Source organism: Populus alba, chromosome 5 (genome assembly GCF_005239225.2).
Source record: "Populus alba chromosome 5, ASM523922v2, whole genome shotgun sequence".
In the NCBI taxonomy this organism is placed as follows: domain Eukaryota; kingdom Viridiplantae; phylum Streptophyta; class Magnoliopsida; order Malpighiales; family Salicaceae; genus Populus; species Populus alba.
Window position 1 is genome coordinate 21,047,796 of NC_133288.1, and position 16,945 is coordinate 21,064,740.

At 32.9% G+C, this 16,945-nt stretch overlaps 2 protein-coding genes across 7 annotated transcripts; both read left to right on the forward strand.

The window, feature by feature from the left end:
- The first annotated feature begins 1,541 nt into the window (after positions 1-1,541).
- LOC118062151 (uncharacterized) lies at positions 1,542-7,682 on the forward strand. Of its 6 annotated transcripts, none has more exons than XM_073409003.1 (14): positions 1,542-1,785; positions 1,887-2,096; positions 2,279-2,453; positions 3,003-3,086; positions 3,177-3,418; positions 3,535-3,757; positions 4,103-4,182; positions 4,478-4,562; positions 5,484-5,615; positions 5,711-5,824; positions 5,921-5,968; positions 6,836-6,920; positions 7,031-7,147; positions 7,232-7,682. In XM_073409003.1, the coding sequence occupies exons 1-14, from the start codon at positions 1,643-1,645 to the stop codon at positions 7,366-7,368; spliced, it is 1,875 nt and encodes a 624-aa protein (XP_073265104.1). In that variant the 5' UTR covers positions 1,542-1,642; the 3' UTR covers positions 7,369-7,682. The 6 variants fall into 6 exon arrangements, with proteins under 6 accessions (XP_073265104.1, XP_073265106.1, XP_073265105.1 ...); XM_073409004.1 differs by having other exon boundaries at positions 1,545-1,785; positions 7,031-7,087; XM_035075849.2 differs by having other exon boundaries at positions 1,581-1,690; positions 1,847-2,096.
- Positions 7,683-10,970: 3,288 nt separating this feature from the next.
- LOC118062150 (scarecrow-like protein 23) lies at positions 10,971-12,852 on the forward strand. The gene has a single exon (XM_035075847.2). It carries the CDS (start codon positions 11,109-11,111, stop codon positions 12,669-12,671), a length of 1,563 nt encoding a protein of 520 aa, XP_034931738.1. The 5' UTR covers positions 10,971-11,108; the 3' UTR covers positions 12,672-12,852.
- Positions 12,853-16,945: the final 4,093 nt, after the last annotated feature.

Sequence of the window (16,945 nt, forward strand, 5' to 3'; positions counted from 1 at the left end):
AACTGGGTGCGCATTGCGCATACGGCTCAGCACAGAACTGAATGAGCCTCCGGCAAATCTTCCAACCAAATCAATTTACGGCAAGATCCAATGTCCCTTAAACAATTAGCAGTCAGTATACAAAATTAATTTCTTAATTAATGTTATCTTACTAGTTTTTAAAAAATAAGAAAATATAATATATATATATATATAATATACAAATATAAAATACTCTCTAAATAATAGCTAGTTTACATGCCTTCTAAATAATGTTATCTTACCACTCTTGGAAAAATTATCATGGGTACTTACGGTTTACTTCAGTTTACATTTTAACTCTATTATTTTAAAATATTTTAAACTTTATAAATTTATAACACTTTACATAACACATAAAAAAAATAAGAAAAGTATTAAATTATTTACATATTTTTTATTATATTTAATTTAATAACTAAAAAAAACTTTTGTTACTTTAAAATAACAAAATTACCACTAAAAAACCCCCTACTGTCCTTGCTGAACCCTAATCACCAACTTGAATTAAGTCATAGATATGTAGCTAATTATCCCAGCTGACAAGATGGATTTCATTTGTGAAACTGGAGTTGATAGTACATAATGCAATAGAAAATGGCATAATTAGGAGATTACATGAACTGCCCAAAGCTATAATTTGTAGAAAACATCATCAACACCAGTAATTTCTCCCAATATAATCTACCCATTGATTGGCTTCATGTACTAATTTGTGTAGCTACTAGAATAAAAACTACAGAGCAATAGCATGCCGGATTCTTCAATTTCTCCAGATGCCTCCTGGTTTCCAGTTTCTCACAGAAAATGGCAACAAGCCCTGCTCACAACAGCCAGCCACATACAATCTCAACTTGCAGTTCCACGAGCTACTAGAGCTTGCATTTGCTTGTTCTAACGCCAACTACACTTTCATTTGCATATAATAAACAGTCCCAAACTTGGCAATTCTTCCTTCTTGGTTTTCGTTCCCCAACCACCTTCAATCCGTCTTCTGGGAATGATTCGAGCAATGCAGGTGAAGAAGGGAGTACCTTGTAAAGAGACGATGTTCTTACCTTCTCCTCAGAAAAATAGCAAGGTGTCAGTTCCAAAAAAAGGGGTTTTGAAATCAATTTGTGGTCTGGGGATTGTGTTCTTGGAGAGGGAAAAAAAAATGGCTCTTGTAATTTCCAAAACAATAAAGACAATGATGTTTTACGATATAAACATGGAAAACCAATACATAATATAGTTAGTTTGACAGTTTGATTTAAAATATTTACTATAATTAGTTAAAAAAAAGACATTGATGTTGTTGAACTTATTGAATCTAACTATTTTTTTAATAATTTGATTTACTGGAATAAATAAAGTTATACCTGACATTGTTAACTCTAATTTTTATTTAAAATAAAATAATATTGTTTTAATAAAAATATTCATCCTAGCTGATTATTAACACAGTGATCCGAACAATGATATAAAAATGGAAGGTGACGTGGGTGGTCTGCTGGAAGGGCAATGCAACTGCACGCAGTGGATAGATAGAGAAATATTATAAAATCACACGCAGACATCCTTCGTCAACAAAACACATACCCATAAATGTATTGATCGATAAATAGAGTTAACTACACTGCAAATGCCGCACTTGGCGGATCACTCACATTTCCCTCTCTCAAATTTCGCGGTAATCCGATTTCTTTGTTTATCCCCTCTCTACAATTCTGCAGAACAATTGCTACATCATCTTCTCTTCTTGTTCTTCTTCTTTCAAATTTCGCGGTAATCCGATTTCCTATTCTTCTTCTAGATTATTTTTTTGATGATTGGTGACAGAGAGTAGTGTGTGTTTTTTTTCTGGGTATTGGAATGGATTCGGCAAGGAGTTGGTTTCAAAAGTTTCAACCGCGAGAAAAATTTAGGTCTTCTTCAAGGAGAAAGGAGGGGGGTGATGAAGATAATGAAGATTCGAAATTGGAAATGGATGAGGAAGCTCTTTCCAATGTTACCAAACAGAAAGTTGCTGCGGCTAAGCAGTATATTGAGAATCATTACAAAGAGCAGATGAAGAATCTCCAAGAGAGGAAGGAGCGGTATGCCCCCCCCCCCCGGTTCTTTCTTTCTTTCAATTGTTAATGATTGTCAGAGATTGAATTACTTGAGCGAGTGGAGTGAATTAGATTTAGTTTGACTAATGATGGAGCTGAAAATGTTGTGGTGTGTCTATGAGTGGAAAGGTTTTTTTATAAAAAAAAATTGTGTTTTGTTTTAATAGACGGACTACGTTGGAAAAGAAGTTGGCGGATGCGGATGTGTCCGAGGAAGATCAAAGCAACTTACTTAAATTCTTGGAGAAGAAGGAAACTGAATACATGCGGCTTCAGAGGCATAAAATGGGTGCTGATGATTTTGAATTATTGACAATGATCGGCAAGGGTGCTTTTGGGGAGGTATGCATATTTCGTTTCTGTAATTGACCTGGTTTTTTATTCTATTGTAGCTTGATCTTTAAGGGTTTTGCTTATGGTTTTTCAAATTATTTGTACTCTCTCGATCTAAAGTGCCTGTATTTTGTAGTGTCAGATTAAGAATGTTTGTGTGTTTGCAATAGGCATGCTAGAGTAGTGATGATATTTGAGGCTCCTCTCTGTGGAGCTTCAAAGGCTGTGGCCGGTATGATTTTCTGTGAAAATGAACGGTATTTGTGTGTTAGTTTAGTTTTATATATATATATAATGTGCTCCGTGAATAATTGCGTTGTCCCATGATGTCCACTAGGCATTTTCATGAATCAGAAGCTGTAGTGAATTACCTGGCTTTCCATATACTAGTTTTTTCTTTCCTAGCGGTGATTTTGTGTTATGCCTATGCCTTGTAAATATGATTTGTTTTATTAATTATTGCATTCGATGCTCATTTGTTTTCAGGAAATATTTTACCGCTGGTTGCTTTTCTGCTATAAGCTTATGGTTGATATAAAGTTTGCTTTTTCTAAGCAGGTCAGAGTCTGTAGAGAAAAAACAACCGGTCATGTGTACGCTATGAAAAAGCTTAAGAAATCAGAGATGTTGCGTAGGGGGCAGGTGAATGTTTATCTTGCCTGGTCAATGATATATATCTCTGAGGCCTAGTACCCTGTGTTCAATACCAGTTGGCTTCACTATCTTTTCCAGGTTGAGCATGTTAAAGCTGAGAGGAATCTGCTTGCAGAGGTTGACAGCAATTGCATCGTCAAACTATACTGTTCTTTTCAAGATGACGAGTTTCTCTACCTTATCATGGAATATTTGCCTGGTGGAGATATGATGACTTTACTTATGAGAAAAGATACCTTGACAGAAGATGAAGCTAGATTTTATGTTGGAGAAACAATTTTAGCTATTGAATCTATCCACAAACATAATTACATCCACAGGTTTATGATTAAACATTAAAAAAAATTAATAATATTTTGAGGTGTTTTATACTAATGAGAATGTATTGGCCTGTGAAATATAGATTAAAGTTATTTTTTATGTATCTTCTTTATAGGGATATTAAACCCGACAACCTGCTACTTGATAGACATGGACACTTGAGGCTATCTGATTTTGGACTATGCAAACCATTAGACTGCAGTACCATCCAAGAAGGAGATTTTTCAGTAGTAAACAACAATGGTAATGAGACTACACAGAATGGGGAGCGCCCAGCAGCTCCAAAGCGCACACAGCAAGAACAACTGCAACATTGGCAGAAGAATAGGAGGATGCTTGTAAGTTTCCTGCCATTCTGTGTCCGAAATCTTCATCTATGCATGTGTATCTGATTATTCCAACAGACCATACCGATTTAAAATCTTGCATGGATCCTTTAGTCTCTCTGAGCTGCATTCCCTCCTCCTTGGTGATTTGAAGAACGTGTTTTAAAAATGATAGAAATGTTAGCACACAATGGAGAAATGAACCCTGTGTGGATTGTGTCATAAAATCTTAGAAGTGAATTTGCTTCTTTTATTTTGGCTTTTCAAAACGTGGTGCATGAGGTTTGTGTGTATTTTTTGAAGACCAAAAGACTGCCTTTTTGTTTCCCCTTATCTAACTGTTGTTGGACACTGCAGGCTTATTCTACTGTGGGTACACCTGACTATATTGCTCCAGAAGTACTGTTGAAGAAAGGTTATGGAATGGAGTGTGATTGGTTAGTAGTTCTTTACATTCTGATGGGCATGGAAATGGATTACTTCTGTAGCTTTTTGCATAGCAATTTTCGTGCTGACTGTGAATATGAAAGTTCTCCTCAGCATATTGACACCATGATCCCTTTTTTTTTTTGTTTAGTAGTATTGATGACTTCATGATGGGAAATAACTTATGCCTTCAAATGTTATTGGCAGCAAGTCTGGATAATTTATTGCTTACTGCATATCTGTAGATGCACTAATTTTCTCCAGAGTAGTTTAGGCTACTGGGACACTGATAGTTAACATTTGCAGGTGGTCACTTGGTGCTATTATGTACGAAATGCTTGTAGGTTATCCGCCTTTTTATTCAGATGATCCAATGTCAACATGTAGAAAGGTAAGTGGGACATATTGCTAGTTAGTATTTTTTGTTGTCAACTTTGCATTGATATGTTTTTTTTATTGTACAGTTCTGTGCTGCATGTCTTTCTAGATCATGTTTACTGTGTCTCTTGCCTGTACAATTACTTCAAAGATAAATTTCACACAGCTACAGATTAGAAATCACTGCTGTTATTTGTTGTTTATTTTAAACTGAACCATAGCTATACTATATTGTTTCTGAGCCGGATTGTACATCACTGTTATCTCATGTATAATATAAAGATCCTATCTTTACTCAGGTGAGTCTTTTGGGTTGCATATCAAAGTTGATCTATGTTTGGGTGCGTACATGTATTCATGCATAAAACTTTCTTTTCAATTATGATTGTTATATTTGCATATTCAAAGTAGCCAATGATTTAGCCTTTTCTGTATTTGGTTAATAGGAGTGCAGTTTTCTTAGGCCACATCAGTTGTGGGTGCTTTTCTTGATTGGATCAATATGTTAACTGGGCACTACTGATGTATACTTAATATTATGGGTTTTAAAAATATTTAGTGTGCATCACTTTGCTAATAAGAGTGAAAGAAATCAGGGAAGTTTGTTTTATAGAATATTCTATAGAAATAAATTCTTCTTTGTAGGATCTTCTGTGGTAAATTCTTTTAACTCCTTTTTTATATTTTACCCCTAATAATTGTTCCTTTGATTTCATGACAAGTCCTTCTAGTGCAGCATGATATTCATCGGGTGGCGCGCTTTGTGTTTTGTTATCGTTTCATAGAGCAAAGCTAGTTTGTCTCATATTTTGAACGTGAACAAAAGCATAGATTTTCTTCAAAATTGTTCCCGTAAAATAAAAATAAAAACTTCAAAGATAAATGAACAGGAAAAAATCCAAGTTAATGCTGTCAAATTTCCCCTTTTATGCAGATAGTAAACTGGAGAACACATTTGAAATTTCCAGAAGAAGCAAAATTATCTCCAGAGGCAAAAGATATCATTAACAAACTCTTGTGTAATGTCAGCCACAGATTGGGAACAAATGGTGCAGATGAAATAAAGGTGTTGTATGGTGTGTCCTTTTCTGAATACATTGATTTGTTAGGTAAGGCGGTTACAAATAAAAATAATTACATTCCTGCCTCTTCCTTTTGCAGGCTCATCCATGGTTTGATGGCGTTGAATGGGATAAGCTTTATCAGATGGAAGCTGCATTTATTCCTGAGGTCAAGGATGATCTGGATACTCAAAATTTTGAAAATTTTGAAGAGGTATTGACATCTTTAAAATTTTTTTATTGGTTTTGTGAACCATCTGTGCTTGTTGCTCACTTTGCTTCTATTTTTTCTGCTTGCTTTGCTCTGCAGTCTGAGAACCAAACTCAAACTACATCTAAAACTGGTCCATGGAGAAAGGTCAGTTTAAGTCTTGAAGATTATTTTTACTACTTTGGCCCTCTTTAATTTTGATTTACAAATAAGATTATTAGTGCCATTATTTGTCATATCATTGTATTGTTCTTTGTTGCTTCAAACTGTGAAGTGGTTGATTCCTTGAATATGAGAAGTTTTCCCCTTCAGCAAACTAGAAATTTTCATCTTGAAACAGAGAGAATTAAAGTTATTGTAGCTGTTTTTGCTTCAAGTGTTACATGAGTTTTGTTCTTGGAAACTCAGCAGTTTCTGTGGTGAAGAATTCTAGCCACATATAGTCCATGTGATTGCGTCTTGGATTAAATTTCCTCTCTTTTTTTGCTCCTTTTTCCTCGTTGTTGAAATGTAAACACGTTATAAAAATAGCACTTAAATACCCTAAAAAGCTATATATATATATATATAAAAAAAAAAAAGCGCTCCTAGTAGCAGTGCAAAATGATTTGCTGCAGTTTGAACTCGTGGATGTGCCTATAATCTTCTCTTATTCAGAAGATATTCTATGAAATAAGGATAAAAGGATGTTCCACCTAAAGTTGCATAGTGGTTATTGCATCTGCTTTGGTACATACAATGTTACATCAATCTTGTAAAAGTAAACTGAGGGCTGATGTTTCAAATTCCTGTAATGCGTTTTGTCTAGAGTTAACACTTCCCGTATGATTTAAACAGTTTTGGTTGTTTTATTTGCAACGAATCAACATCTTTATCTTAAGAACTCCTCCCTAGCCCGCCTATCTATTGTCAAGTTCCTGTAATGATTTACATTTTTTTTTATTATTGGTGCTTTTTACCTCTCTTTTCCTGTTCTCCCATTCTTCTTCTCACATTCTTACCTCTACATTGCAGATGCTCTCATCTAAGGACATCAATTTTGTGGGCTATACATACAAGAACTTTGAGATTGTGAATGGTTATCAAGTTCCAGGGATGGGTAATTCTCTAGCATTTTCAACTGCATTGCAAAGCTTGTTGTGGTTTCAGTTTTGGGTATATATTGATGAATGTGCTTGAAACCTGATTTTGATCTGTTCTCGTTTATAGCTGACTTGAAGAAGAAAGACACTAAACCGAAGAGACCATCTGTCAAGTCACTTTTTGGTAGACCGATGCCTGTTCCCGATTTATTTCTTGGAAACATGCATTATGATCACCCTTTAAGTACCCATCTCAAATTCCTCGCTGTCATTTAATTTCATTTGTAATGATACTGTTTCTTCAACCCTTTTGCCTTTAATTGTGCAGAAGGTGAATCGGAGACATCAGAATCATCAGATACAGCCCCTTGTGATGAGAATGCTCAAGGCAGCTTCCTAAACCTCTTGCCTCCTCATCTAGAAGTAACTCGAAAGCAGAGCAAAACCGCAATTAGATTTCATTGATGCTGCCTTCTGCATTTGCAGTTGATGTTGACGGTTAAAGCTTCAAGTGCTGGGTTTTGAGGCAACTTTTAGCTTTAGCCCTCCTCGGGCAATTAGGGGTGCAAGGTTTTTTTTTTATTTTTTGGTTATAAAAAATATCGATCAAGACAGGACCAAAGAGTAAATGCTAATTCACTCACTATTTTAACGTAATTTTTTCTTTTCTTTTCTCTTTTCAGGCTCAAAAATGTACAAAACTACTCTTACCTCATACCATGTATACGTATACATGTGTTCTTCGAATTTATAATAGCAAAATGAAAATTCAATACCAACTGGATAATCTGTTTGCTTAGATATTGAAGTACTGTTTAAGCGTGTGTATAGTATTGTGGTGTTCAATGTTTTTTTTAAATTAAACACAATTTTAAAACAGATCAAAAAATAAAAACGACTACACTTACGTGAGTGATGATGGATGCTCAATGGTTGCGGCAATTTATTTTATTTGATTTTGTGTTTTAAAAATAATCTTAAAAAAAAATTATTCGAAGTAAGACGCGTTGCCTCTCTTTCGGGCAGTCACATCGCCACGACAAGAAGTGGAGGAAGGCACTGTCTGTCACATTGAATTGTTCTAGAGTTTAAGGTAACGGTAAATTCCAAGTGCATCGCTGTGTCCTCTACGTGACAATTAATACCCCCAAAACCTTACCCCATAGGGTAATTTATTTAATGAATAGAAGACTATTTACGATAATATAATTCTATATATCTCCATCGACATTGATACACTACGATTGACGAATCCATGTCCAAGCTCCACAACCAAACTATTGCCAGCTCATTGCTTACCTCATGACATGACATTATTATTATTATTGTTTTTATGTTTTAAAAATATTTTAAAAAGTTTTAAATTTTTTATTTATTTTAAATTAATATTTTTTAATGTTTTTAAATAATTTAGATATACTGTATCAAAAATAATTTTATTAAAATAAAAAAATATTATTTTAATATATTTATAAATAAAAAATATTTTAAAAAACAATTATAACAATACTAAAAAATTAAAACCTCTAAATGGGTATGATGGATATAGAGACACTACAATGCCATCTGTGATCGTGTTAATGCCCATTTGGAATCCAATGTCGACATCATTTATCACATCAACTACACTAATTACTCAACTTTAATCTAGTTTGGGCCCTCTAATATATAATTAACATGCATGATTAATTAATTAATTCTTGAGCCAACATTGACGTTTTGACGGGTCACTTTTGCAGACAGTTTCAACGTTTTGATTGGCCATTAATCCCGGCAGATAATTTCTCCATCTTTTCTTTAGCAAGTTAGGAGCCTTCAAAAGACATGAAAATAAACAAACCTTCCTTCGTTTCTACTTACAAAGGGGTTGAAACAAGACATGGATGCATGCATGTACATGTTTCTGATCACACACATTAACTTAACTGGCAAGGCAAGTAGACAAAATCTGGGATAATTTGGCTTGTGAAAATGAAGTTACTTAGGGGAATTAAAAAATTTTATCTGGCAACTGGAACTAATTCAGAGAAGGTACGTAAGCTATATATATATATATATATTGCAGTGCTTGTTTAACGTGGAAAGCAATTTCTTGTTGAGTGTGTTAGGGTTTTAAGCATACAAAACTCTTGTACCTAGCAGGTCAAGAATGATTGACCAACCGTTTGATTATCAAGTTTTGAGGTTTTGACCCCTTACAGATTCTATTTGAATTAACACTACACCTTTAAATAATTTTACAGATAGATTCATTCTGTTGGTATAAGACAATTCATCAATAAAATTTTAATAGATAGAATCCATCCATTGAAATATTAATTGTCAGTAATTTTCTATTTCATCGGTTATTCCATCAAAAATAAAAAAAACAAACATCGACTGTCTTACAGACAATGAAATGTCCAAAAAAAAATTTCCTAACAAGAATTTTATCGATAGAATTATTCCATCTATATTTTTAATAATAATCACTGACATAATACCTGTCCATAACTACTGGTTTGTTTTGATTGGCCATTGATAATTTCTATACTTTGTTAACTATATAATTAATTAATTAAGCAATATTGCATTAATCCACACATATATACATTGATACCTATAAACATAGTGCATAATTAAATTAAACTTTTGGCCAAACCATTACGTTAAGCAATGGGCATGGAGGAATAAACAAATTAATTATTTTGGATCGAAAGTGAAAGACATGGCACATATGATTGGTATCTACAACCAGAAACCTTGGGAGCCATACTTCTGTATGTACGCATGCATATATCGATGGATGTCGCATGTTGCTGGATGCTGCTCGTACGTTGTTAACAATCCAAGACATGAATCTAGCTGGCTAGCTGGGAAGAGATTTTTTATATCTAGGCAGTAATTACATAGCTATTATTTTAAAAAAATATATATTTAAAAATTCTTGTAAAAATTTAAACCTAATCTAATAATTGAATAAAAAATTATAATTTTTTTGAGCTATTATTTTAATCTAATACAATCAGGCATCTTCTTGAACCTAAACATGTCTCCCTTATTTATAAATAGATATGTTAAGTTATTTATGTAATTTATCTTAGATAAATTCTCGTATGGTTATAATAGATTCGTATATGATTGTTTAGAATCATCTGTTATCGCAAACCCAACTATATTATTAACACTGAAAAATAAAAGATAGCTACTATGTGAACAATATATTTTTGAAATCTTGATTGGAGAATTTTTTTTTTTAGCTTATAAATTATACAAAAATATATATTTTGACTCAAAACATATTTTTTTGGGATAATCATTAAAAATACATTAAAAAGACCATACAACTAATAACCGAAGCAATATATAAAGGCATGACCACACAAGAAAAAAATAAGGAACAAACTTAGAAAACACAGAGGAAGAGAAAACAAAAAAAAAATAAAGAAACCAGTACTGCTGGTCTGCTACAACAAAAACAAAGAACTAGAAGAAAAGGTTCAAAAAAAGTTCATAAAAAAAATCAGAGAAACAGCTAAGTGGTTCAACAGTAGAAACTAAAAATACTTGATCATCTGGGCTTGATGATCACTCTTCCCCTGTGTCGATATATAATAGCATTCTTTGATAGCAATCAATCAAGTACACTTTTTTCTATGTATCTAACTGTCATTTTGGCACAAGAAAGTGGTTTCATGGGGTTGTAGCTTGATAAGAACTCACACGTGCACATCCATGTCAGAGCGACAAGGCTGTCTCTCCATTAAAGATTAAATCAACATATTGATTGATTAATTCTCGATTCCCTTCTCATGACTTGCACTCCAGCTTCTAATCCACTAAATAATTAATTTGCTATATATCCACAAGTCTTGATCTTAAATTTAAGGTTAATTTTCATTACTTGTATAATACTCTTAGAAATCTGATTAATTAATTTATATAATAATGAAGAAATCACTACCAAACCGACGTGTTTTTGGCATCTAATTACTTAACTTTATCTGTATGTCTGACTACGCCGGCCATCCTGTTGTATATATTAAATTACTGTCATGGACCATTTCTTTGGTCATCACACCAGCTTTGCCGAAGCTTTCCCCTTTAAAAATGGACTCCATCTCTCCTTTACACCCTCCCTCCATCTCCACTGTCCCTCTGACCCCCTTCTCTCTAGTTCATATAGCCTGAAGTTTAAGCTTATATAGCAGCTAATTATATATTGAATGATGAAGGGAGCATACGAAGTGGTTCATGGGGCTCTTGATATGGTACAGCCCCGTGAAACGTGGGACTGTGCCTCCGTAGGGTTCCCAGCTCCAATTTCGAACCCCTTTCCAAAGACTGCGGTGATTGAAAATCGATGCGTAAACTTGGAGAGGAATACTGAGCTCTCCGAGTGGGTTGAACATGTAACCAAGCAGCTCATTGATCATGACTTGCCGGATATAGCAACTCATGATGAAAGCTTGCAAACAGACACAACAACGGTCGACTATGGGGGCGACGATATTGTCTCGTCACTCTTGGGCGAGTTTAGGCCAAGGAAATACATGAGGAGAAGCTATTTTGATGGAGATGGGGAAGAGCTCCAATGGAGCCATGAGCTTGGAGGACACCAAACAGACATTTCTGAAAAAGAAGGGAGCACCAGACCAAGCATGATCAGTAGGATAGATGAAAATGGTTTGAGCTTAATAACCCTTCTTTTGGAGTGTGCTGTTGCTATATCAGTCGATAATCTTGGTGAAGCTCATAGAATGTTGCTTGAGCTGACTCAGATGGCTTCTCCTTACCGCCCTTCTTGTGCCGAAAGGGTTGTGGCTTATTTTTCCAAGGCCATGGGTAGTAGGGTTCTTAACTCATGGCTAGGTATTTGCTCTCCGTTAATCAACCACGGGAGCATTCATGGCGCCTTCCAAGTCTTCAACAATGCCTCTCCTTTCATCAAATTTGCTCACTTCACCTCCAACCAATCAATCCTAGAAGCTTTTCATCGCTGCGATAGGGTTCACATAATTGACCTCGATATCATGCAAGGCTTGCAATGGCCGGCCTTATTTCACATCCTAGCCACCAGAACTGGCGGTCCACCCCAAGTTCGGATGACCGGCATGGGCACATCAATGGAACTCTTAGCGGAGACTGGGAGACAACTTTCCAATTTCACAAAGCGACTTGGAATGTCGTTTCAATTCCACCCAATTGCAAAGAAATTTGGAGAAATTGACGCGGCGATGGTGCCACTCGGGATAGGTGAAACAGTAGCCGTGCATTGGCTACAGCATACCCTCTATGACGCCACGGGACCTGATTGGAAGACATTGAGACTACTTGAAGCATTGGCCCCGAGAGTGATCACTCTAGTTGAGCAAGACATCTCCCATGGCGGATCTTTCTTGGACCGTTTCGTAGGCTCTCTGCATTACTACTCGACATTGTTTGATTCCCTCGGTGCATATTTGCCTTGCGATGATCCTGGCAGGCACCGCATAGAGCATTGCCTTCTCTACAGAGAAATCAACAATATATTGGCAATAGGAGGGCCGGCAAGAAGCGGCGAGGACAAGTTCAGGCAGTGGAGGAGTGAGCTAGCTAGAAGCTCGTTCTTGCAGGTGCCAATGAGTGGAAACTCCATGGCTCAAGCACAGCTTATATTGAACATGTTCCCTCCCGCCCATGGCTATAACCTTGTACAAGGAGATGGAACATTGAGGCTGGGTTGGAAGGATACTGGCTTGTTCACTGCATCTGCTTGGACTTCACGTGCTTCTAGAGATAGCCTCTAATTAATAATTAATTCCAATGTTTTCATTATTTTTCTTTTGTGTTTTTTATTAATTAAACTGGGATTAATATGTTAATTGCTTGTGGGATTCAAATTAAATGCTACCTATCTTCATGTAATCCAACTGTAGAAATTATGTTGAAGGACATGGCCCTTGATTACAAGGGTATATACTTTTCGAATCCAAGCACCTAAGCTAACGCTAGCTGTACATAATTGTCCATCAAAAAAGCTAACTTGTCTGTTCTGTATCACAGAAGCTGATTGATCTGATTTCTGGCTACACATTATTTGCTATCAAATTGCATGATTTGTATTGTAGTGTATTTTAAAGTATTATTTATTTGAGAATATTTTTTATTTTATTTTTAATATTAACATATTAAAATTATTGAAAAATATTAAAAAATATTAAAAAATATTTTTTTCAAAATAGTAAAACTCTTACTAAAACATAATTCCAAACACAAAAACAAATGATGTAAAGCAATATATACATTTCTTTCTAGCAGACTTTATTTTGATTTACCGTCACCCTCTTAATTTATTAAATCCAAAATTTTAACCCTTTGGTTAAATATAATCAGTATGTGTTTTGTCCCCAAAAAGTTAATTGGTGATTTTTAATTAAATTATCCTTCCCCACACACACACACACACACACACACACACACACACACACACACACACACACATATATATATATATATATATATATATATATATATATATTTCATTAAGATTAAATCGTTTTGAATCGAATCTTAAATATTATGCTATTAATTCAAAATGATATATGTTCATTAAAAAGAAGGCATTTTTTTAAGATTCAAACCTGGATGGTGCATGAGAAGTTAACCATTTACCAAACCATGGAAGTCAAACATCTAACAGGTGAAATTATAGCAATTAAACCTAACTCGACCCATTAATCGATTTAAATTTCAGGTCATGATTTAGATAAATTGATCTAAGTTTATCTATAATTTCATTTTAATTTTTTTAAATTAAAATAATATTATTTTAAAAAAAAAATCAAATTTTGACTGAATTGAAAACTAACACGTAGAGTTAACAAACTGAATCAAGTTTATATTAATCTTTTTTATAACTAATTTAGGTTAAAATGAGTAAGTCAGATTTCAAACCAACTTGTAAAACTAAATTAGGTGTAATTGTAGGTGAAATTTTAATTGTTAACAATGTATGGAAGAGTGTGGTTGTAATTATTTTTTAAAATGTTTTTTATTCAGAAAATGTATTAAAATAATATTTTTTATATTTAAAAATTATTTTTGACATTAACACATTAAAATGATTTGAAAACATTAAAAAAATATTAATTTAAAAAAAAATAAAAAAATATATAATTTTTTTAAAAAATATTTTTAAAACACAATAGAAGGTCTAAAAACAATTGGATTGAAGGGCTGAGCAGTAATAGTGTTTTTGGAGCTTAGGATTCTCCGGGTGCATGTGGCTTTTGAATTATAAAGATCAAATGTATCTCGTCACATCTAAAGAGGCCCAGATGCAATGAATAAACCATAGAAAGATAGTTACAAGTTACAGTGCATCCGGTTAGGAATCAACATGGACACGTGGTGAAGTCTTTTACGTTGCTTTGCAATGGGTTCGATAATTTTATTTTTCAGGAAAAAAAAAAACAAATATGTAAACTTCTTTAACATGTTTTTGGCCACAAGAAGAGTTCCAATCAAAAATCAAAATGCTTATGTATAAATCTAATTAAATAAATTAAAAATTATTTGTGTTAATAAATATGAAAGATTGATAATTAAAAAATAAATTATTTTTATAAAGACTGAATTTTAAAAAAAAACGATGAATAAAAAGACTTGAGATAATTCAGGTTATTTTTTAAATCAGAGAAAATACATATAAAAAGCACAAAAAAAATAATGAAACCCAATTTATATTAAATAACTGTTGAATAATAAAACTGAAAAAACATTAGATCAGCAAAAAAAAAAAAAGCAAGCCTAGGCTAATGTTCTAAACCCGGATTAATATTCTAAACCTACAAAATCCTAGACTTTGGCCAAATCAATAAACTAAATTCTTAACCAATTTAATAATAATAAAAAAACATAATAAAAGAAGGAGGATTAAATTGGAAAAAAAAATCAATTTTTAAAACTACTTCCAATAAAATAAACACCAATCAAGAGAATAGGGGCAAAATCCAAAGAAAAAATAAATTGAAGAGCTGTTTGAAAATTTGAATGTTTACGTGTGAAAATCAAAGAGAAAAAAGAAAAGAAAAATGCCATTAACTTCAAACCAAAGTTCTATCTATTACACTCACACGTGCCGCATGAAAATGAAGAAGTCGTTGAGAGGGCTTGAAACGCTACTCTTGAAATCAGTGTCTGGATGCTGAGCAATATCGCACGTGCCACTCTAATAACGAGGTCACAACACAAGCGCTAATGCGTGCAATGTATATATCAATTATTTTTTTTAATAATATTTATATTTTTACAATTATAAAATTGTCCCTCCACTAATATGATAATAAAAAAAACCTAAATAAAAATATAAAAACTCCCTGGATATAATTAAGTTAAAGAAAATTCTATTGTAAAAGGATACTTTTAAAACTCAACCCCAGCTTACCGTGTTTAACCGAGTTTAATAATGTTGTCTCCCACTTTACATGAAATGCTGTATAATTTTACCCTATATATAAAAAAAAAAAGTCAACAAAAGGCGTTGAGAAAAGTTCATGGATGCTTCATGGAAATTAAACTAAATCGAGAATACCTACGAATATTTTACTTTCCTTTTATTTTGTATTTCAAAAACATTTTTTAAATTTTTTTAAAAATATTTATTTTTTTAAAACTAATATATATTTTTAATATTTTAAAATTATTTTAATGTATTAATATCAAAAATAATTTTTAAAAATTCAAAAATTATTATTTTAATATGTTTATAAAAAAATATTTGTTTAAAAAACCACAATTACTTTTATATTTTAAAATAAAATATTATTCTAATCCTCCAGGTATAATCCACTGACAGGTTGGATTACTGCTCATTAATTTTATCGGAACAAAGAATTGTACGAAGATGTTGTGCTTAGCAGAACGTGGCGTCGATGGAAAACATTGCCCAGACAAAAGACAGGTCTTTTTTTTTTAATCAAATTAGCACACTTAACTATTTTATAATTTATTTATTTTTATATTTATTCTTCATATATTTAAAAATTCTAATTTACTTCCTAAACTTTCACGCGCATAATAATTTATATCATAAATCATATTACAATCTAGTTTATTTTACACTCATCAAATATATAAATTGGAATTTTTCAAAACATAAATAATAAAAACAAAAACAACTAAATTAAAGAATTATCATGGTAATTTTTCCTTTTTTTTTTAGCTAAGCATGCACCGGATTTATTTTTTTCTTTCTAAATAAAGAGAATCCACTGAGCAGTAGTGATACTAATAAATAATGTGATTCCAGCTTCGTGGTTTCTTTTTTCTCGACTCGAGGCCGTGAGTGGATTCGATCTGGCATGGCTTGCCTAGTCAGGATTTATAGATTGACTTCCACGTGGCACTCGAATAGGAATGGATATGATCTAAAGGAAAAGCACTCGAGAGTTCCCTTTCCTAGCACTAGTCAAGGATAAACGTTCGGACACGAATATTATAGAAAAAATGGGACATAATTAAATTCTTAAAATGAAAAATTACAGTTTATAAAAGAACAACGACGTCTAAGTGTATGAGAGAATGATAATTTTTATTTTTTTGTTGTATTTTAAAAATATATTTAACTTGAAAAAATATCAAAAAAATATTTTTTTAGTGTTTTTTTTATAGTTTTGATGTGTGATATAAAAATAAATTATTTTAATATATTTTCAAGTAATTTTTTTTTAAAAAAATCATGCATTAAATTATTTTAATATATTTTAAAATAAAGAGTTTTTTTAAAAAAACATCTTGTATTAAAATAACAAACTCATAATAGGACATACTCCAAAGCATACCTAACAAAAAAAATTAAAGTAATAATAAAAAAATTAAAAAAAAGGAAGAGATAGAAAGAAAGAAAGGTAGGCACGTTTTCTGCACCAAAAGAAAAGGCGGAGGCTGACAGCCCAAACCGAACCGAAACAACCACCCAACCCAACCCAAACCAAACCGACCTGTTAGTTTAGACGGCAGATCATCAAGAGAAGGTCTCGCTTCCCTTTAAAAAAAATAAAATCAAAGTAGTCATAATTTC